The sequence below is a fragment of the Cannabis sativa genome, chromosome X (assembly GCF_029168945.1).
Source record: "Cannabis sativa cultivar Pink pepper isolate KNU-18-1 chromosome X, ASM2916894v1, whole genome shotgun sequence".
Classification (NCBI taxonomy): domain Eukaryota; kingdom Viridiplantae; phylum Streptophyta; class Magnoliopsida; order Rosales; family Cannabaceae; genus Cannabis; species Cannabis sativa.
This window is the reverse complement of record NC_083610.1, coordinates 85,160,481-85,181,664: the sequence shown is the minus strand read 5'-3', so window position 1 is coordinate 85,181,664 and position 21,184 is coordinate 85,160,481. Positions and strand designations below refer to the sequence as shown.

Below are 21,184 nucleotides of genomic sequence, written 5' to 3'. Positions count from 1 at the left end.
TTATTACCTCCAAGCAAAAGCCACCTTTTTTTTTTTCTCTAATATATAATGAGTATTCTTAAAAAAATAAATAAAGGCCAAGATGAAGTCAATTACTGAAATTTCATTTAAAATAAGCGATGAAATAACATACAATACAAGAGCACAAGGAGCAAGAGAAAATCAAACATCCAAAATTGTTATATATATATATAGAATATTTACATGAATTCCACTAAAGAAAGAAGAAGAAAAATGTGAAGTACAATTCTAGCTAAACATAGTGTCTTTTTTTTTTTTATTATTAGTTTTCCTTTTTTTGTTTCTACAATTTGAATTTAGGGATGGAGTAATGATTTTTGAAGTAGGATGATATGTGAAGAATTATTAGAGGAACAAGTGTTGGTTTCTTTATTCATAATCCTCCACTGGTCAGAAATATGTTTGGCTATTTTATGGGCATCAGAAGCTGTTCCCAGAAGACCTCTTCTTGTGAACCCAACTGTGTAAAGCCCATTCTCTCCCTTCCACCCCTCAGGAAACTCCCTTCTCGGCATACCATCTTTTGTGAAAAAATCACAACTCTGCATGGCATTAATTAATTAATTAAAATTAAAAACATAGAAAAAGGCAAAACAAAAACCCTTTTTGTTTTTGTGTGAAAGAAAGCGATGTGTGATTCATAATAAGATAAAGCTAAATCTAAAAAATAATATTTTCACATTGTTATTACCTTCAGCCAAGTAGGAACGTTACTTTTGTACCCAGTTGCCAATATTATAGAATCAAACTCTTTCTCTTGTCCATCCATAAATTTAGCTCCATTTCTCGTTATCTCCTTCACAGTTTCCGTAATCTAAAAATAAATAAAAAAACATAAAAAAGGTTTCCCATATCAAGACTCACATTACAATACATTAGTTTGATATTTTTTGATATTAAAAATTGTACCTTGATTTTTCCGGATCTAATTTGGGATAAGGCTCCGACATCTAGAACGGGAGTTTTACCAGTAGCGTTCTTGAGTTCAATTGGGCCGGTTTTAGGCCTTCGAAGACCCAATTGTTCAGTGTTACCAAGGGTCAAACTGGAAGCCAAGAGAAGGATCTTGTCAACTACCTTCAGTGGTAGCCATTTCAGTAGTGCCATTGCTATTCCGAAAGTTGAGAACCCAAGTATTTCTCTAGGCAGAACATGGACCTGTAATAATAATAATAATATTAATAAAATATTATTAACAAAAAAGTAATAATGATTCAAAAACGACAACGATGCTATTGAAAAAAGTGCCAACAATGGCTGAAAAAAAAATTCAAAACTAGGAAGAATAGTCAAAAGTAGGAATTTTTTTAGCATAACCAAACTTGGAAGATATTAAAAATCTACAAAAATAAGACAAAAGGCAGTGTGTTTGGTTGAGAGAGAGAGAGAGAGAGAGAGAGTTACGGTGTTTCTAACGACCATATGAGGAGCTGCATTGTGTCTACAAAGGTCCAAACTAACTTCCATACCGGAATTACCACAACCAATCACCAACACCTTCTGGTTTCTAAACTCACTACCGGACTTATACCCACTGGTGTGGACAACCGGCCCCTGAAATTTGTCCAGCCCCAAAATTTCTGGTATAGCTGGCTCCGCATTTTCGCCGGTGGCTACAATCAGCCACCGAGAAATGTAGTCGGCTACTTGGGTCTTTACCCGCCAAAGCCCCGAACCCGAATCGAATTGGGCATTTTGAACGGCTTGGTTGAAGCGGGGTTTGATTGAGAAGTGTGAAGCGTAAGACTCCATGTAAGAGATGAACTGGTGTTTAGTTGGGTACTTTGGAAAATCTTCAGGGAAATCCATGAAAGGAAGCTGACAAAACTGTTTTGGAAGATGAAGTTTGAGACGATCGTAAGTTCTTTGTTGCCAAAGTGAAGCTATACAGTCACTTTTCTCGAGAACCAAACAGGGTACTCCTTGACGAGCTAGACATGCCGAAACTGCTAGACCAGATGGCCCAGCTCCAACCAGAATCGGTCCTTGAACCCAAAAAACACATTTCTTCGACTCTTGTTCTTTACATGATGAACCCATGTTTACAAAATCCCAAGAAACCAAAATACAAAACAGTTTCTTTGTATGAGAAGAAAAAAGTGAGACGAAGAGGTTTTAAAGAGAGAGTGTGAGTGGAGCTTTTTCAATGCATGGAAAGAGAGAGAGAGTGAGAGAGTGAAGTAATGCAAGGCGTAAAGGTTAAGGAAAGGATTTGGTTCTGTTTCTCAAGGCCCTTTTCTCTTCAGGCTCAGGGATTTGTGGGATTCAAGTTGAAGTACTTAGTAGTGTATATACAAAGCTCAGTATAAATAAATAAATAAATAAATGCGTAGGTAGATTATTTCTTCATTATTTTAGAGGAATAAATATTGATATGTCACGTGTCACCAACTTCAACTCTATGCAAAACCCAATTTTAAAATACGTTAAATTACATATAATACAGCTATATATATATATATATATATATATGCAATTCAGCTCTCTGTCTTAGCTGCAGAGCAATTTATAAATTTGTAAGATAACTACAAAGAGCAACAGAGAAATCTTTCTATGAAAACAATGACATATCCTACATAATACTGGAGGAACATACATATATATGACGTCGAAATTTAATCTTTCTTATTTTATTTTAAATAATTTTACATATATATATATATGGTATGTATACTATTGATTCTGTTGTGGAAAATTTGCTAAAACATCCTTAAAAAATTAACAAAATCTCTTAATATACTATATTTAAATAAATACACTAAATATTTTTCAAAAACTCTTAAACCTAAAATTAGCCTTACAATTCAGAACACCCTCGTCTCCCTCTCTATCTATCTAACTTCCCCCAGAGCCGGCCCTGAAACAAAGTGGGCCACAGGGAAAAAAATATTTTTTGGGCCCTTATGTTAGAAAAAATGTAGTATTTTTCAAAAATCAGTAAAAAAAAATATATAATTTTAAAAGAGGAAAAAAAAAATTTAGGCCTCTGGGCTGGGTGGGCCCTAGGCACACGCCTAACCCGCCTATGCCCAGGGCCGGGCCTGCTTCCCCCTCGCTCTCTCTCTCTCTCTCTCTCTCTCTCTCTCTCTTACCCCCAAAATTCTCACTTGAAAAATCCTCCACCTAACATCAAAATTCCTGACCCTCTCTCTTCTCGCAAGCTTGGACCGCCGCCCAGGGTGAGAAGTACCATGGCGACCCACAACCCACGACGTACGCTACAACAACTAGCATTGTGCCCCCATATCTTGTCTTCAAGAACGTGTCATCAATACTAATTACAGGACGACAAAACTTAAATCCCCTTCTACAAGCATTCAGTGACCAAAAATAGTACTTCAACCTGTTGTCATCTATCACAATATCTGTAAGAGCACTCGGATTCTTCTGTTCCAGCATGTACAAGTAACCAGGTAACTTCGTATAAGATTGTGCTGGCGTACCCCTAACATACATAAGTGCCTTCTCCCTGCACCTCCGCGCCTTCTCATAACAAATTTTGATTCCATAATCGTCTAACATATCCTTTTGTATGTCTATTGCCTTGTACTTAGTTCCATCTGATGTGTACTTGTTCTTAATAAGGTGGCCAACAACCCACAGTATTGCTTGACAGTTATCAGCATGTCTAGAATCTAGGTTACATGTGTGTTCATTGTGGAACACAATGACCTCAAACATGTCACATCGTGCCTTCTTCTTCACCCTCAATCTCCATTTGTAATTTTAATCATTGCAAGATGCGTAAAATACATTGGTGCCAGACTTCCTTACCATGAACTCAAAATTCATTTTCAAAGAAAACCTTCCCACTATATTTTTTTTAATTCAGTCTTGTTTGTGTACAACTTGTCAACGTGTATTTCTCCTGAAGGTGTACCACTAAGAGAAGTTGTATAAACACTATTTTTCTCTATGTCTTCCCTTGTCCACACAATAGGTTTGAATTTTGTACGAACTTCAAAATTAGATGGTACAATACTACGAGGAGGACCTGACCGGTTGCTACTAGTGTCTGGTGTTTGGTGATTTTCACTATAAGGGGTTCTTCTTTCTTGCTCTGTCCTCTAGTTCCTTGGAGGTAGTGGAGGTAGTTCTAACCTCAAACTATGTACCTCTACAGCTTCATCAACTTGCAACTCTACATCACCATCCTCGTTCAAATCTACCACAAGATCATTGTTGTAAAAGGGAGCATCAAACTCATTAATCTAGTCAAATGCATTGTCAATCCTATCCTCATTTATATTAGTAGGGGGTTGCTCATTCAAACCTACCACTGGATCTGTTTCTGGAATAAAACTCCCAACAATACTTCTTGGGGGAACAGTTGGTGGAGTAGGCTGCAAAATCGCATGCCTCTTAACCTTAGTCATTAACAGGGGCAAAAGGTTCTCATCCACACTCATTTTTGCTTTCATTCTTAAGAACAATCTTACTTGACTATCTTTCTCTAAAACTTTCGACGGTGTCATATTGTATTTCATGTACATGTAACACACCTCTATTCAATTCATACACAATAGGGTCTATACCCAACTCTTCATATAAAATTTCATGCATCTTTTGTAAAATAGTGTCAACCTCAAATATTAACATCTTTGGGTTATTGAATATCCAGCTGAAACTTTCAACTGCTCAAGCCCCAGCATATAGTACAACCACAAATACAGTTAAATCTGCAAAAAAAAAAAAAAGGAAAAACATTAGTTAATAAAAACTATGTCGATAAATATCGCAAGTTATGTCATAAACCATGTCGATAAGCAAGTCGCATAACATCGCTACATGTTGACGAAATTCCCGCTCCCCCTAGTAAACCAACACAATACTCTAAATTATCGATACATGTCGCAAACAATGTCAACAAAAATTGCAAAAATCGTCTATGGTAAGCATAAATTGGCACATGTCGTAAACTTAGTCGCCACATGTCGCAGAATATCGTTAAAAATCATCCCTAACCTTTATCATACTCTAATGTCGCTATATATCGCTAAAACACAAAAAAAAAAAAACCAAAAAACGCAGAATGCTGGCAGCTCGAGTTTTAAGAACAAGACAACTAAAATAAAAGAATGATATGTGTAGATTTATTCATTTCAACCTAAATACTAAATACAACTTAATCTAACAATAATTATTAAATAAATTACATACCCATTATTTTTTTTAAGGATGATGTTGGATAGGGAGTTTGGGTTGCTCCTACACACTTGATTGTCAAGCTAAGACTTTGGCAAAGGGTGCTCCAACAAGGGTGTGTATGTGTGGTGACTTTGTAGAGAGAGAGAATAGGATTTAGTTTTATTATTAGGTGGATAATTTTAATACTAAAAAAAAAGATAACATATTTTGTTTAATATTTAATTAATAAGGTAGTATATAATAAAATCATGCAACATATTTAACCATGAATTGTCAAAATTCTATTAGTTGATTTGTAAGCATGAGTGGGCGCCATGATTTCTATCAAAAATAACAAAAGAACAAAACAAAGATTGCTTTTTAATTATAAAATACATTTTCATTGTTTGGTAATATACCTGAGAATACAAAGTCATAAGACTTTTAGAAAGGGTGCAATATTACCATTTCAAGCTACTTCATTTATTCTTTTTTCTACCTTATAATGATTTGCTTTCCTAGCTAGCTAGGACCATAACAAAACAAAGAGCTAGATTAGGGAACAAAGATAATCAAGAGATTTAACCTTATTAACCACAAGTCAAGTTGAGAATTAGTGGAAATTATTTTGGGAAGCTTATATAAGTATCGGACATTTAATTTACATATAAGATTATTGAAATTGAGATAAAAATATTTTAAGAAAAAAGAATAGAAAAGACAAAAAGTACCTTAAAAATAAATAAATAAATAATAAACAAAAAGTAAGTTGGGGGACAAAAAGAACAACGAATTGTGTTGATATTTACAGACGAGCCGATAGCATTATTATTAGCTATATTTTGATTTTGAAACATGAATGATGAAGGGGACGTGTGTGATTGTATATCTTTTTGCCACGTGGATGATGCCAAGTATACAGAGAAACTTCTAACATCTCAACAGCCGTCCGATCAGCATTAGTACCACGTTAATTTTTATTTTTTAATGTAATTTATTATCGTTTTATATATTTAAAGTTTTGTTATATAAAAATTTATTTGTTGGCGGAGGAGATTCTCAGCTTTATTACAATATTACTTGCATTGTCACTGGCAGGGGACGGGGACAGGAGACGGGCATGGAAGGACCACCCCATTTAGGGATAATTTCTCAATAAGCACTCTTATTTTGGACACTCTAGACGTGTTGTGTTATCTTTGCAACTGGTTACTCATACAATACATACGGGTACTTTTTAGTATTTCTCTATTCTGCATATTGGTGTCTAGCACTACCTGTTAATAGTGTCTTGTGATTGGTTAACAATATTCTCTAAAAATAATTAAATTAAATTATAAGTGACTCGATAGTTAAAAAAGTAAATACTATTGGTACAAGGACCTACCCATTAATATTAATGCTTTATAAAAATTATATGTAAATTTTTTTAATTTAATAATTATAGACTAAAATAGCATAAAAGTCCCCACAAAATTAAATAATCTATAAGAGAGATTGTAATGTAGGTATAATTTTTTTTTTTACAAGAAATAAGTCCTTACAAAGTAAAAAATCTGGGTTCTAACTGGGTGCAATTATGTATCGAGTCTCACATAATTTATTATTGCAATAATTTTGATGGAGTATCCCTAACCAACTACAAGATGAGAAATTACATTGTATATCCACTTTACTTTGTTTGTTTTAAATTTTACCTCCATTTTTATATTCTTTAAAATATACCCACTTTTATAGATAATGTTCACATTAGATCATCTTTTAGCTGATGCTAGACACCACCAGGATCGACCCTAAGTTAAGGCGGGCTAGGCCCGTACCTAGAGCCCACCTATTTTAGAGGCTCAAATAAAAAAACACATCTTTTAAAAAATATTTATTTTTTTAAAAAATAAAATAAAAATACTATTTATTCTTATAATAAGGGTCTAAAAAATTATTTTTTCTTTGACCCATTTCAACTTAGAGTCGACCCTGAACACTACTAGTGTCTAGTAGCAATGCTTTTAGAGCCTTTTCTAAAAGCACATGTAAATACATTCTCATAATTATTATTATTTTATAATTAAATTAAAATATTTTATTTTATTGGTTTATTATTGGAGAATAATTCATATAAACATATTTTTTTAAAAAATTATATTAATATACAAAAAATGTTAAAAAATACACAAATTATTTATATATTAGTATAAAGTCATAATGCCTCAAAATTACAATAATAAAATGATAAAGATTGCAATAGTTAAAAGATTTTTCCTTTTAAAAACAGAAAACTTTATATTTAAATTCAAACTATATATATGATAGTTGCGAATATACATATATATTGAACAAGAAATCAAGAGTTAAAGTAATTAAACAGAATGAGTCATATATTTTGTTGTTACTATTGTAAGGTTTCCTAATTCGATATGTGTTATTTGTTATTTTTTTATGATTTTATATTTTAGAATATTAGATTATTTATGTGATATTGAACATACATGTTAGTAAATTAAAATCATGGTAAAACAAGTTCCAACAAGAATCTTTAAAGACACCTTATTTCCACTTCACGCAGTTTTTAAGGTCGCAGATTTATGCACTATATGTTGTGCTCTAATGTACTAAAAAATATGAGGGTTAAGACGGGCTGGTAGTCTTCGAGTTTGTTTCTGAAGACCCATTTCTCACCTCGAGAGCTTTGTTTCAGTTTAACTTAAGCAAAGATATTTCCAAAGTTGAAAATAGAAATGAAACTTCGACAGACAAGCAAAATTTTCTTAAGTTTCGAATTTGAGAAAGAAATACTTTTGGAATTTCGTTGATTTTGTTGAAATTATCGTTTAGTCGTGTTCTTCGAGAAACAAAAAAAAATGAAATTACCTGTGAAAATGAAAATCTTGAAGCAAGTTGAAGCAAGCCCTAACAAAGCACTCTAACTGCTATAGGCATGTGGAGCTGAAAAGAGAATAGGTATATTCCTAATGCAATTAGGAAATTATTGAAAAATTATCTTTTTTTTAAAAAAAAAATTAAAAACTCCCAAATCATAGAGAATCTTAGCAGAAGGCTAAAAATGAAGGTCACATACCAAAAAGTGATGCCAAACTAGTGTTTTGTATGAAACGGGCTTAGTTCATATGGAAAAGTTAGCATGACACTTGTGTCATACTAATTTTGAGGGCAAATATTTACGCAAAAATTTGATTTGATGACATGGACTTTTAACTTGTGGCAAGAAAGAAATAATCTTGGGGCCCAACCATCAGGACTAAAGTGATTAATTTACGCATTGGAAATTGTGTCAGTGCCCTAATTGACATTAGTGGGTGCCTAGGTAACTACTGAGATCCTGTGAAGACGTTTCTAGTGCCATCCTTCAACAAAATTTTAGCAAACAGGTTGCAGTGATCCTAAAACGATTATATTTATTTAATTAAATTTCATTTCATTTTTTTGATAGTGATAAGTTACTTTTCACACTTGGATTTTGAAAAAGGAATCCAAGTCATGTTATATGAACTGATTTTTGTTGTTAGATTTTCTTGTATTCTTATAGAAATTTTGATGCATTGATTAAAATTAATGCTTTTTTTTTTTTGTAAACAAAAGGTTAACATGAGATAGGGAAAATACTAAAGACACGACAAAATACAGAACATTACATTGTTAACCAAATGAAGATTATGTCCTGGGAAATCTTAGGTAAAAGAGTTGAAATTACATTGTTGCAGTTGGTGATCTTTGTAGATGCTAAAATCTACAATTGAAAATGAAATGTATGTAGGGAGGGCATGAAGAACATTGTGAAGGTCTTGGATGGGATACAATGAATTTGTTATATACTAATGGTCCCAACGTAACTAAAGGCTCGTGGGTCCATAATCCATTGGAGGCCCAACTTATTAATGGGCTCATAGGCTCATTGAAGATGGTGGACATATTTGACCCATGAAACACTATTTGAAGTGATTCAAGATAGTATGATATCAAAAAAGAAAAGCCCAATTATGATGCGATGAATACTAAACACTATTTACCTTGATTCTTTGTAGTAAGAAACTTAGGACATTCTTGTTTTCAATGTTCTTTCTCTTTGCAAAAAACAAATGTACTTTTAACTTTCTTATCTTTCTTCTTTTTAGCTAAAACATGATTCGTTCTTTTCGTTGCTGATTTAAACTTCTTCTTGAAGTTGGTCTTAGAGGATAAAGTTATGATAACTTCATGTTTTTCTGCAGCAATTGGTATAGTATAGGTAGGAACTAACATATATATATATATAAATATATATATACTGTATATATTTATATTTCAAAGATTTTTAACCAATCTATAATATTTTTGTTCCGGTAAGTGAGACTCAAAAATATCAATAACTAAATAGAGTTATAAGATCATTTAATAATGACTCTCATCATTAACAAGCTCTTATCGTTCAATCGAAATAAGAAATATTTCTTATTAGAATGTGGAAGTATATGGTTGAGGAAGTAGGAATAGGTGAGTGGTAAGGTGCATGTTATTTTGTTTCAAAACCAATTGACAATAAGAGGAGTAGCCAATGTGAGACCCTCTAACATTCTCTCAAGATGGTGGTTATTTTTTACTCACTAATATTGCACGGCTCAATCACAAGTGACTCTTTTAGGCTCGTCTTTTTGGGCAAATTTTAAATTTAGTAGGATACTCGTTAGAGTTTAATTTAGATCTGATACCATATTAGAATTTAAGATTGCAATGTTGGTGAGAACTCGTCGACCAACTTGTGGCCAGAAAATCAATTTATGCTTCAAGATCGAAATGAGATGAAGAAAAAGATGAAATGTAAACTCAAATTGCTACTTAAAATGGAGAGAATGATAGAAAAATTACTATTGCTCTCAATATGGTGTTACAAGCATGATTTTCCAACCCCTTCTCATATATGAGAAGGAGGTATTTATAGGCTTTAATGGCCTGGAGTACAAAGTGGTCCCAAGGGGACAAAGCGTCATTTTCACGTTGCATGCTACAGGTGCTGGAGGTGGCTTTACACGTCGTACCCTTGTCTGGTGTCAGGTGGTCCCTAATTGCAGAAGGTTGATTCCCAATTGCAGGAGGTTGATTCCTAGTTGCAGGCATGTGGTCCCCGATTACATGTGTGTGGTCCCTGGTTGCATGTGAATGGTCCTGAGGTACATGCACGTGGTCCCCGGTTGCATGTGGGGTGGTCCCTGAGTACAGGTTGTAGGAGAGTCGTTGCAGCGTATCCTTAGTCGGATCTTCAAGCCTCGCAGGTTCGTTGCCACCTCTACTCGTACGTCCTTACTTTTAGAGTCTTCAGAAGTTGTGGTTGTACGCTCTTCCCTTGCACACCTCGTCCTTTGATTCCTCCTCTAATATCTTTCTTGTTGATATGCATTCACCTCTCACCTTACACTTACAACCCTCGAAACACGCTTACACAACACACACAGCGACTCGTGTGTGAGCCCCCCCCCCCCCACCAAATGGGCCCACATGCGTGCCCCCCACACCTAACACACGCAACACAACACACATACACACCCACGGCTTCGCATGCGAGCCCCCCCACTCGCACACACATCCACTCCTCAAAACACCACGACTCGCATGTCTTGCACCCACTCACACTTCACACACTTCACACGCCTTGCACCATCACGGCTCGCAACTCCCACAACAGTCACACTTGCACACACTTCACACGCCTTGCACCACCACGGCTCGCATGCGAGCCCCCATCTCGCACCCCTACAACCACGCGCCCCCATGCATGTACTCACTCGCATGCATACACTCGAGTGCACATACTTGCATGTACACATACATGCATGCAGGCCCGGCCCTGGGAATAGGCGGGCTAGGCCTGTGCCTAGGGCCCACCCAGCCCAGGGGCCCAAATTTTTTTTTTCCTCTTTTAAAATTATACATTTTTTTTACTAATTTTGAAAAATACCACATCTTTTCTAACATAAGGGCCCAAAATTTTTTTTTCCCCTATGGCCCACTTTGTTTCAGGGCCGGCCCTGCATGCATGCATGACTTCTTCTTCCTACGCCCGTACTCTTGGCGTTGGATCACCACAGGGTCAATCATTGAATTGCACGGGTGCATCTCGGGAATTGCGAGTATCGATGGTGGCGTTGCGAAACACATACTGAGTAGGTAAACTCTTTGAATGCGCCTTTATTAATTGCTCCGAGATTAGTTAACTAACCTAAAAAATTAGCAGCGCTAATTTTCAGGGTTAACAATATCGTTTAGAAAGTCAGAATCAATTGCATAGAATAAGAGGTTCAACTCAAAACTAATTGAGTAACCCATAACTGTGAATCTTGGTATTTTATGAGGTAGAGCCACAGTTTGAATAAATTACACTAGATTATAATGAGTCTACTAAAATCTATATATTTTTGATGAATTTGGTGGTGCCCACCATGTGAAGATTGTTTGGTTGTTTTTGTGCTCTATTCCCCGGTGACTTGTCAATGTTGGAGAACCCCTTTAATTGCAGCTGAGCTGAGCTGCATAACTCAGAATCATTGCTCTGTTGACTCTCAATCTCAATTGGTAGTGGTTTGGTTTGTCTCTATTTTAATCAACTCTCAACTTATTTCATTTCAGGCTCTCTGTTTCGAGTCGATAGTCGATGCATTGTGAAAACTTCAAGGCCAGTTTTTCTCAGATTTAATTTAACAAAATAACAATACAGGTCTGTTTGCTTCTTCTATATATGAATTTAGATTTTCTTATGTTCATTGGTTTTTTCTTTTTGTTTATATTAGATCTCACCATCAAAGTGCACATAAAGTTTGTGTTACTGATGATATGGGTCATTCATTTTGCAGGTCTGTAAATTTCTTGATTATTTATTTTCACTTTCTTTTGATAATCATCATAATAATTCCTTCCATTCACATCCTCCTCCAAAGTCTCTTCATTTATCTCCTAAAAGAAAATATAGAATGTCAGACTCTAATCGAAAGCTTCCAGATTTTAAGCAATCTGTTAAGCTCAAATACGTGAAACTTGGGTATCATTACCTCATAACTCATGCTATGTACCTATTTGTATCGCCACTCCTCGTTGTTATCGCTGCTCAAATCTCAACATTCTCCCTCCAAGACCTCCATGACCTTTGGGACCACCTTAGATTCAATCTCATCTCTGTAATCCTTTGCTCCACGCTTTTAGTTTTCCTGTTGACCCTTTATTTTCTTACTCGTCCCAACCCTGTTTACCTTGTTGATTTCTCGTGTTATAAACCCCATGATGCCCGGAAATGCAGCAGGCAGATATTCATGGACAGGTCTCGTTTGATTGGGACATTCACTGAACAAAACCTCGAGTTTCAAAGGAAAATTCTTGAGAGATCGGGACTTGGGGAATCAACATATCTCCCCGAAGCCGTTTTGAGAGTCCCACCAAATCCATGTATGGCAGAGGCTAGGAAAGAAGCTGAGATGGTTATGTTTGGGGCACTTGATCATCTCTTTGAGAAAACATGTTTGAAACCCAAAGATATTGGGATTTTGATTGTCAACTGCAGTTTGTTTAATCCCACACCATCCTTGTCTTCCATGATTATCAATCACTACAAGCTTAGGGGGAATGTCATTAGTTATAATCTAGGCGGGATGGGGTGCAGTGCTGGGTTGATCTCTATTGATCTTGCTAAAGATCTTCTTCAAGTGCATCCCAATTCTTATGCCTTGGTTGTTAGCATGGAGAACATTACTTTGAATTGGTATTTTGGAAATGATAGATCCATGCTAGTTTCTAATTGTTTGTTTAGAATGGGAGGAGCTGCAATCCTGCTCTCCAACAACACCTCTGATAAAAGGCGATCCAAGTATCGATTGGTGCATACGGTGCGAACCAACAAAGGGGCTGATGACAAGTGCTTCTCTTGTGTTACTCAAAAAGAGGATGACATGGGGAAGATTGGAGTTTCATTGTCAAAGGATCTCATGGCGGTTGCTGGGGATGCCCTCAAGACTAACATCACGACTTTAGGCCCGCTTGTGTTGCCCATGTCCGAACAATTGCTCTTTTTCGCAACATTAGTCGGGAAAAAATTCTTCAAGATGAAGCTCAAGCCTTACATCCCAGACTTCAAATTGGCTTTCGACCATTTCTGCATTCATGCTGGAGGAAGAGCTGTGCTGGATGAACTAGAGAAGAATCTGCACCTTTCGGATTGGCATATGGAACCTTCAAGGATGACACTTCACAGGTTTGGAAACACTTCAAGCAGCTCACTTTGGTATGAACTAGCTTATACAGAAGCTAAGGGAAGGATAAGGAAAGGAGACAGAACATGGCAGATAGCATTTGGTTCTGGTTTCAAGTGTAACAGTGCAGTGTGGAAGGCTTTAAGGACCATGAATCCGGCAAAAGATAAGAACCCGTGGATGGATGAGATCCACCACTTCCCAGTGGATGTTCCGAAGGTCTCTGCCCTCCAATCTTAATTTGATGCTCTGCTCTGTTTGAAGAAACTTAGGACTTGTGTAGTCAAGTTAGTAAGTGTTGTTGTAGTACACACACTCACACTAGTTTGTATGGGATTCAATCAAGGTGTTAATCTTTTGTGGAGTAGTCGAGTCAACAGTAGATGAAGATTCAATTGACCTTATTCTCTGGTTAATTTTTCATTTATATTTCTTTTGGTATAGGATATGACTAAATAATAATTATGTGACTATTGACAAACTAAAACAATTAGACAATGAATTTAATTCATCGGCCAACTCAATGACTAAATAAGACGTCAATAAGGCAATTCACAAAAATGATAAATGATATAGGAATGATAAAGGGTACTAATTACCGATACCATGGTTCAACACTTGAATTGGAAAACTTAAACATTAATAAGGCAATGCAAAAAACCAATCTTCCAGACATAACATCAATTTGTTTTAATAATGTAGCACAACCATATCCGACCCCAATGTCTCTACCATCTTTTTTTTTTCAACTAGGAAAAGAAACTTCATCGCAGGAAATGGGCAGTTACTTATTGCAAGCCCAAAAAAGGACCATAAACAATCAATAAGATATCAGCAAAATGTACACATAAATCCACTCCCAAGGTTAACAATCCATAAAACAGATAACAATATCACTCCTTGGAGGACTTGTTGATGAGAGACTTGTGGATGTGCGGAATCACACCACCACCAGCTATTGTTCCTTTGATCAGGGTGTCAAGTTCTTCGTCACCACGAATAGCGAGTTGCAGATGCCTGGGTGTGATACGCTTTACTTTCAAATCCTTGCTTGCATTGCCAGCCAGCTCCAGAACTTCTGCAGTCAGATACTCCAAGATAGCAGCAGAGTATACAGCGGCCGTTGCCCCAACTCTCCCATTTGCTGAAACCCTTGTCTTCAGAAGACGGTGGATTCTACCGACAGGAAACTGCAGTATATGTGTTTAAGGATGATGAGATACAAACTGAGTGACAATGAAATTAACATAAAGGAATGAAACGATCTGGAAAACAGTTCAACAACAAAAGCATTACTCATAATATGTGTGTGTGGCAGGCAGGAACTGAATTATAGAAGAAAGAAATGAAATATCTACTGCACAATCAAACAAAGAGAGCTACCCAAGATTTCTTTCTTCCGATCAATCTAAATGTTAAATCAAACCAACTTGTATCTTTACTAGGGTAGTAAAACTAAACCACTTGTGAAGACTGTAATTCTCCCGTGCTCCAAATTTCAAGTAACTAGTGTTTGTGTCTACAAGATTTCTTAGCATTAGTAGACAACCAAGATTAAGTTCCTAAAAACAATGAGAAAATTAAAGCAACTACATTTTGGCATGGTACATCAAGCAATATGCAAAAGACACAAACAATGATCAGAAATCTAATCAACAGTTGTAGTGTTCAACAATTTCCAACTTAAGATAAGACTTTGAAACAAAGATAACAAAGTTTGGGTCAGAAATGTTTAAGAAGATAAAACAGGAAAAACAATTAGATCTAACAACGCTTACCCATTCAACGTTGAAACTCACACTCTTCACTATTGATCACTACCATACTCTCTCTCTCTCTTCTCTTTTATTGTATTAACTCACCCTAAACTATCCTTCCGAAATCTAAATCTCCTAGATTTATATATTTATAAAAATTAAGGAAAGATATTCATAAATAAAAAAAACCCATACTCAAACACAGATCAGAAGTGGTTTTTTATCAAATAACATGGCTCAAATTCAGACACAGTTGAAAGAATGAAGCTATGAAAGAAAAACAAACACATGAACCCTGCCCAGAACCAAAACTGAAAAAGAATCCACAAGTTGAAGCTTAAAATGTAGATAATTAAAGAGAATAAAAAACCTGAAGACCAGCACGAGAGGAACGAGAAACGGGCTTCTTCTTGTCCTTGTCCTTGTCCTTGTTGGCTGGGGTTTTACCCGTTATCAAACCTTTGGCACCTTTCCCTGACATGGTTGCTTCGCGATTTCAGTTTTCAGAGATCGAGACTCGAGAATCATCGGGCTGAGAGTTAGCCTACAAGATTTATTTCAAAATCTCTGACAAAAATACCCTTCTACATTGAAAAAAAAAAGCCCTCCGATAACTATTAATATTTTTTTTTTTGATAATTAACTATTACTAATCAAAATTGAAGAAATTACACCCAAATAAGATATTTTAAGTAAGAGTAATTTGAATGATTACATCTAGTCACCTTGATTGTATTAATGCTGTTTTGTAGATGAACTTTTATGATTAATGATTATAGTGATCCTTATACCTCCATTCTTATTTAAATTTAATACATTGTCGCAGTATTTAATTGTCATAGACTAAGTGTTCAGATCCAAAGCTAACTATATCTCTAATAGTTGAATTGTTTGAGCATTGTCGAGGTAAATGAGACACTGAGAAGTCTTCAGGTGGCCAAACCCTCGAAGAGCCAACAACGAGTTGCTACCAAAGAGGTCCTCGTAGGGGTCTATGCAAGTCACCTCCCTAACAAGGAGTCTTCACAGGTCACCTCCCAATAGGGGGTCTTCGCACTGGGTTGACGCACCCTCGGTGGATTTTGTATTTTGACCATAACTCTCTTACTAAGGCTTGGAATCGAATGATTCAAAATTTTTTGGAAAGATAAGAAAGAGATCTACAACTTGCAGGTCATCTCGTAGGGGGTTGATGCGCCCTCAGTGGACTTAGTGTTTTGGCTATAACTTTTTCAGTATGACTCGGAATCATACGATTCAAGATGCTTTACAAAGATAAGAAAGAGATCTACAACTTTCACATTTATGACCAAATTTAATTCTAAACGTATCATTATCTAAATTCACCAACAATTTTTACTTGGTAAGTTGGCCTTACTAAATTTACTCGTGCCCATCGACCTCCATTTAAAATACCTCGAATGATTACAAACACATGATGGGCCTTTTAAAACCCTAGAGTAATGTCTCCCAAATTTGAGATTACTCCATTTGGTTGAAATTTTTGGGTTAACAACTGTCCCCAAGAATTTTAGGATGGAAGAGTTCTCGTAATGTTGGACGTGACTCCCAAAAGTAGCATTCTCTCACATACGCTTTTGTTTGTTATATGTTATTTTATATTTATTTTTTGTCGCAATATTAAAAATTTAAATTGAATAATTCTAACGTTGTTTTTTCAAAAAAATCAACATTAATGCAACAATCATAATTGAGAGATTGTTTTTATAAGTATTTTAGATGATACCTGATTTAGATTGATCAAAAAACTCGAGATCACTTCTTACAAGTCTACATCTTAATAATTTGTAAATTTAGTTTACAATAATTAGTTTTTCAAATTTTGAATTAATTTTCACATTTGGATTTCACGTTTCAAATCGACTGCTTTGAGATATCATCTTTCTCAGGTCAATTTGCTAGAATTAATGATGAATTTGGGTCGCCAGAATTGTTTCACCGTTGCTAAAGCGCGATCAACATCACTCCTAAACCCCACATCTGACAAGCAACCCCAACATCACTCCTCATCAAAATTGCCCTTGGGCTATAACAGAAAATTGCCCTTTGATAAAATCTCCTCCCCAAGCAAACACTCTGGCTACAACGTATAGACGTGGGATCAGGTTGTAAACAGGAATGTAGTTCCACTCCAACACAATACCATTCTGTTATAGAGTAATGTTACAATGTACAACAAAATCAGTAATATTATTCCTAAATTATTACTTGAAGCTATAATAATCTAACAGGGTGAAATGTTTTTTTTATATAAGCTGTTGATTTTCAGTCATGTAACCAAACGACCATCATCAACAATGAAGGCTTACACGAGTCAAAGAAGTGCATATTCGACTCTAAAATCTAAATAGCACAACAGAAACTAAACCAGAAATCCTTATACTATTTTTACATGTGCGCTGCACAGAGAAAGATAATATGCAAGTTTCATTATTAACGCACAACTATCAGAAGCAAATCTCACACAAATCATACATTATACAATCCTTTTTGTTTATCTGCTATTCAAATCATCAGCAGATGATAGCATCAATTCAGAGCTCCAGCTCAATGAAACCTTGTCATTTAGTGGGCCAACTTTTTTAGATGTTGAAATGTTCGCTGTTTTATCCACTGTCTATCATATGGCAAGTATGCTTGAACTGAGTGATCATAACTGCAAAAAAAAATATGAAAAATACACATATCTAAGGAACGATTACGAATAAGCTTGCTGATAGGTAATCAATAGGATGAAAACGTTTCTCAAAATTCATTGCATAGTGAATAGAATTGAGGTTTTGAATGCTGTGATGCAAAGAGAGGGATAGAAAGATACACTAGAGCGCTCATATCTGCAAGCCCATCAATGAAATTGTATAGATCTGCAATGTCATAAGATATGTTCCTAATTGCTGGATTTAATTCCTTAAGCTTCCTTTCATATAGTCCACATACACCTATACAAAATCCAACAGCAAAAACCACTTTTACTTGGTAGTTTAAACACAGTACAGTACCATAAATTCAGATATTGATGATGAGATTCATTTTGTTGTGATCCAATAAGAGGACAGTGATGACAAAGGAATCAATAAAAAAAAAAAGCTGATACAATACAACTGTTTTCAAGATTTGATCCCCTTACAAGTGTTTTCAAGATTTTCAAGATTTTCAAGACAAAACAAAGGAGTGTTTACCCTTGAAAATCTTGTAACAATTTTCCAAAACAAAGACTACTTTGACTAAAAACATACCATCTATTGCTTGACTGATCGAATCATAATCCATAAAAGTCCTTGTTGCTCTGTTCTGAGAAGTTTGCATCAAAATGATAGTATGCCTGTTAGCCTACATAATAAAATTGATAACTTTAGTGAAACATGTAAATATATATATAAGTGGATGACTACATAACAAAAAAAATCTATGGAAAACACTGTAACTGTACTAATGTTCATTCATTTTATAATAATTCAAAGAAAAAATAAAACCCTAATTTCTAAAAAGAAAAGGAGTCAGAGAAAGTGAGCAAAGGGGATCAAAATTAAATTGGGAGCGATAAAAAGATATCTTAGTTAATTAATACCATATCCTAAAAATGACCCAAAAAATAGATTACCATGAGAAAGGGTTTAGAGAAGAGAAAGCAAAAATGGCTGGTGGTGGTGCGTTTCAGGTACGCGAGGCCGATGATGCGAAGAAAAGAAAAGAAAAGAAAAGAGAATAGAAGAGAAAGACCAAGACTTAGAATAGGGCTTAGCTTCCAAGGCCAATTACATGAAGCCACTTCTTACTGGGGCCAACCTTTTGAAAACATATTCAATAAATTATACAGTACTTGTTAAAATGTACACATCATTTTAAAATATTAATTTTTAATTTTTTATCTCGTCCACGTAAGATTTGTCGTGATATTTTTAAAAGAGTAATTTGCGGCAAAACCCCCTCAACTATCAATTTACTTGCAAAAAACCATCCAACCTCATATTTTGGTGGGAAAACCCTCCAAAGTACTGTTTCGTTTACATTTTTAAGGTGTCGTCTATTCAGCCTCGTTAAGTCTTAATTTTACCCACGTGGCAATGACAGGTCAATAAAAAATTATCCTACGTGGCCATATTTTACAAAATAAAAATTAAAATAAAAACAAAAAATTTAAGAGTAATTTGCGGCAAAACTCCCTCAACTATCAATTTACTTGCAAAAAACCATCCAACCTTAAAGTTTCTTAGATGGTTTTTTGTAAGTAAATTGATAGTTGGGGGAGTTTTGCCGCAAATTACTCTTAAAGTTTTATTTTTATTTTGTAAAATATGGCCACATAGGATAATTTTTTAGTGACTTGTCATTGCCACGTGGGCAAAATTATGAGCTGGACAGACGACATCTTAAAATGTAAACAGAATAGTACTTTGGAGGGTTTTCCCACCAAAATATGAGGTTGGATGGTTTTTTGCAAGTAAATTGATAGTTAAGGGGGTTTTGCCGCAAATTACTCTTTTTAAAATAGTACTCTAATGATAAACAACTCTAAATTATTATCTATTATAATCTCACATATAACATTTTAAGAGTAAAACTATACTAGGACTTAGTATAACTTTTCTACCGTTATTGAATTTAGATTATGTGGTCATTAAGATATAAAGTGTATACTCTTACGTTAGGACTGTTTGTATACAATTAAAACTTTATACATATTATAATAAAATTTAATTATATATTTATTTTTTTCTAAAAAAATTAATATTAATAATTAAAAAATTATTAATTTTTATTTTTATTTTTATTTTTTCAAAATTAATTTAAATTGTTTTTATATATGTATTTATTTTTAAAAAATAATTTTACTTACGAATTTTACTATTAATTTTTTTATAACTTTATTTTATGCGTGTTATATTTTTTTGAATTTCTTAAAATTTTACAAAATATCTTAAATAACTGTAATGTACACGATCATGAAAAAATTAAACTAAAAAAGTCCCTCGAATATCAGAACAAAAATAAGGGTGCATCAGTACACCAATTTTAAAAAGATGTATTTTAAAATTTTCCTGATTAAAATTACTAAGAACTACCAATGAATTGGCTTGGACAACCAGTACAAAAATAAAAAAAAAATCATCAGTTTTTTTTTTTTTAAAAAAAATAATTATCATTTTTTTTAAAAAAAAAATCATCAATTTTTTCAAAAAAAAAAAAAATTAACGCCCATGAACATGAAATCTTTTTAATATATATACATCAGCTAAACGTTTAATAATAAAAAAATCATCATAAACAAAAAAATATGAAATAATCCCTACATTATGTCAAATAAAATTTTTGTAATCAATTGTCTTTAATTTTTGATTGGCCCAATTTCCTTCCCTATAGAATGAGTTAAAAATTGTATTCCCTACGGTAGAAAATCCCAACATTTCAAATATTAAATTTCTTAATTTTTTTCTTGAAAAAATAAATTTCTTTTTTGGGCAACACTCAATATCTATATTCTCAAAATTTGTCTTAAAAATTGAGCAACACTAATTAGTCTTAAAAATTGGACAACATTGTATGTATGGCAAGACCACTTCAAGGGACATATCTATATTGAGCAACACTAATTGGTCTTAAAAATTAGATCACATTGCATGTATGGCAAGACCACTTCAATGTGCAAACCCCATCACCACAGTCCACTTCAATGTGCAAACCCCATCAGTCTCCAATAATAATATTCTTTAAAGGTGCTATATATTTTTATATCATCTAAAGATATAATATTTTATTTTATCTTTCTTTCCCATCATTTTTAGTACTTTTACTTTTAAAAATATTTTAATGGTATAATATATTTTAAGAATGTTATAATTATAATCTCAGACATTATTATATGGACTTAGATTCTATAGCACTTATACTTAGGGGTGTGCAGAAAGTCATCCGATCCGATCCAATCCCAACCGATTTAATAGAATCAGATATCCAATCATAATTGGATCGGATCGGATGCAAATTTTAAAAATCTAATTGGATCGGATCGGATGTTGGATGAGACATCCGATC

The 21,184-nt window shown here is 34.4% G+C and overlaps 4 protein-coding genes across 4 annotated transcripts; 1 reads left to right on the top strand and 3 right to left on the bottom strand.

Moving 5' to 3' along the window:
* Positions 1–83: 83 nt before the first annotated feature.
* Positions 84–2,359, bottom strand: LOC115702268 (probable indole-3-pyruvate monooxygenase YUCCA4). The gene is made up of 4 exons (XM_030629717.2): positions 1,426–2,359; positions 931–1,179; positions 713–835; positions 84–563 (listed from the first exon to the last, which is right to left on the bottom strand). The coding sequence occupies exons 1-4, from the start codon at positions 2,059–2,061 to the stop codon at positions 318–320; spliced, it is 1,254 nt and encodes a 417-aa protein (XP_030485577.2). The 5' UTR covers positions 2,062–2,359; the 3' UTR covers positions 84–317.
* Positions 2,360–11,523: 9,164 nt separating this feature from the next.
* LOC115702253 (3-ketoacyl-CoA synthase 11) lies at positions 11,524–13,777 on the top strand. Its single transcript, XM_030629706.2, has 2 exons — positions 11,524–11,851; positions 11,988–13,777. The coding sequence occupies exon 2, from the start codon at positions 12,105–12,107 to the stop codon at positions 13,611–13,613; it is 1,509 nt and encodes a 502-aa protein (XP_030485566.1). The 5' UTR covers positions 11,524–11,851; positions 11,988–12,104; the 3' UTR covers positions 13,614–13,777.
* Positions 13,778–13,996: 219 nt separating this feature from the next.
* Positions 13,997–15,713, bottom strand: LOC115702261 (probable histone H2A variant 3). Its single transcript, XM_030629710.2, has 2 exons — positions 15,501–15,713; positions 13,997–14,563 (listed from the first exon to the last, which is right to left on the bottom strand). Exons 1-2 carry the CDS (start codon positions 15,609–15,611, stop codon positions 14,267–14,269), a joined length of 408 nt encoding a protein of 135 aa, XP_030485570.1. The 5' UTR covers positions 15,612–15,713; the 3' UTR covers positions 13,997–14,266.
* A 1,663-nt stretch (positions 15,714–17,376) lies between these two features.
* LOC115702243 (enhancer of rudimentary homolog) lies at positions 17,377–18,966 on the bottom strand. The gene is made up of 4 exons (XM_030629697.2): positions 18,753–18,966; positions 18,388–18,481; positions 17,970–18,090; positions 17,377–17,807 (listed from the first exon to the last, which is right to left on the bottom strand). Exons 1-4 carry the CDS (start codon positions 18,753–18,755, stop codon positions 17,717–17,719), a joined length of 309 nt encoding a protein of 102 aa, XP_030485557.1. The 5' UTR covers positions 18,756–18,966; the 3' UTR covers positions 17,377–17,716.
* Between the last annotated feature and the right edge of the window lie 2,218 nt (positions 18,967–21,184).

Coding starts and splice junctions, on each gene's coding strand:
- LOC115702243 (XM_030629697.2), bottom strand. Junction 18,091..18,387: donor GATCAGTCAAGCAATAGATG/GTATGTTTTTAG, acceptor GATTTTGTATAG/GTGTATGTGGACTATATGAA. Junction 17,808..17,969: donor GCAGATATGAGCGCTCTAGT/GTATCTTTCTAT, acceptor TTTTTTTTGCAG/TTATGATCACTCAGTTCAAG.
- LOC115702261 (XM_030629710.2), bottom strand. CDS start 15,611: ATGTCAGGGAAAGGTGCCAAAGGTTTGATAACGGGTAAAACCCCAGCC. Junction 14,564..15,500: donor CCTCTCGTGCTGGTCTTCAG/GTTTTTTATTCT, acceptor CATATACTGCAG/TTTCCTGTCGGTAGAATCCA.
- LOC115702253 (XM_030629706.2), top strand. CDS start 12,105: ATGTCAGACTCTAATCGAAAGCTTCCAGATTTTAAGCAATCTGTTAAG.
- LOC115702268 (XM_030629717.2), bottom strand. CDS start 2,061: ATGGGTTCATCATGTAAAGAACAAGAGTCGAAGAAATGTGTTTTTTGG. Junction 1,180..1,425: donor ATATGGTCGTTAGAAACACC/GTAACTCTCTCT, acceptor TTATTATTACAG/GTCCATGTTCTGCCTAGAGA. Junction 564..712: donor ACGTTCCTACTTGGCTGAAG/GTAATAACAATG, acceptor AATGCCATGCAG/AGTTGTGATTTTTTCACAAA.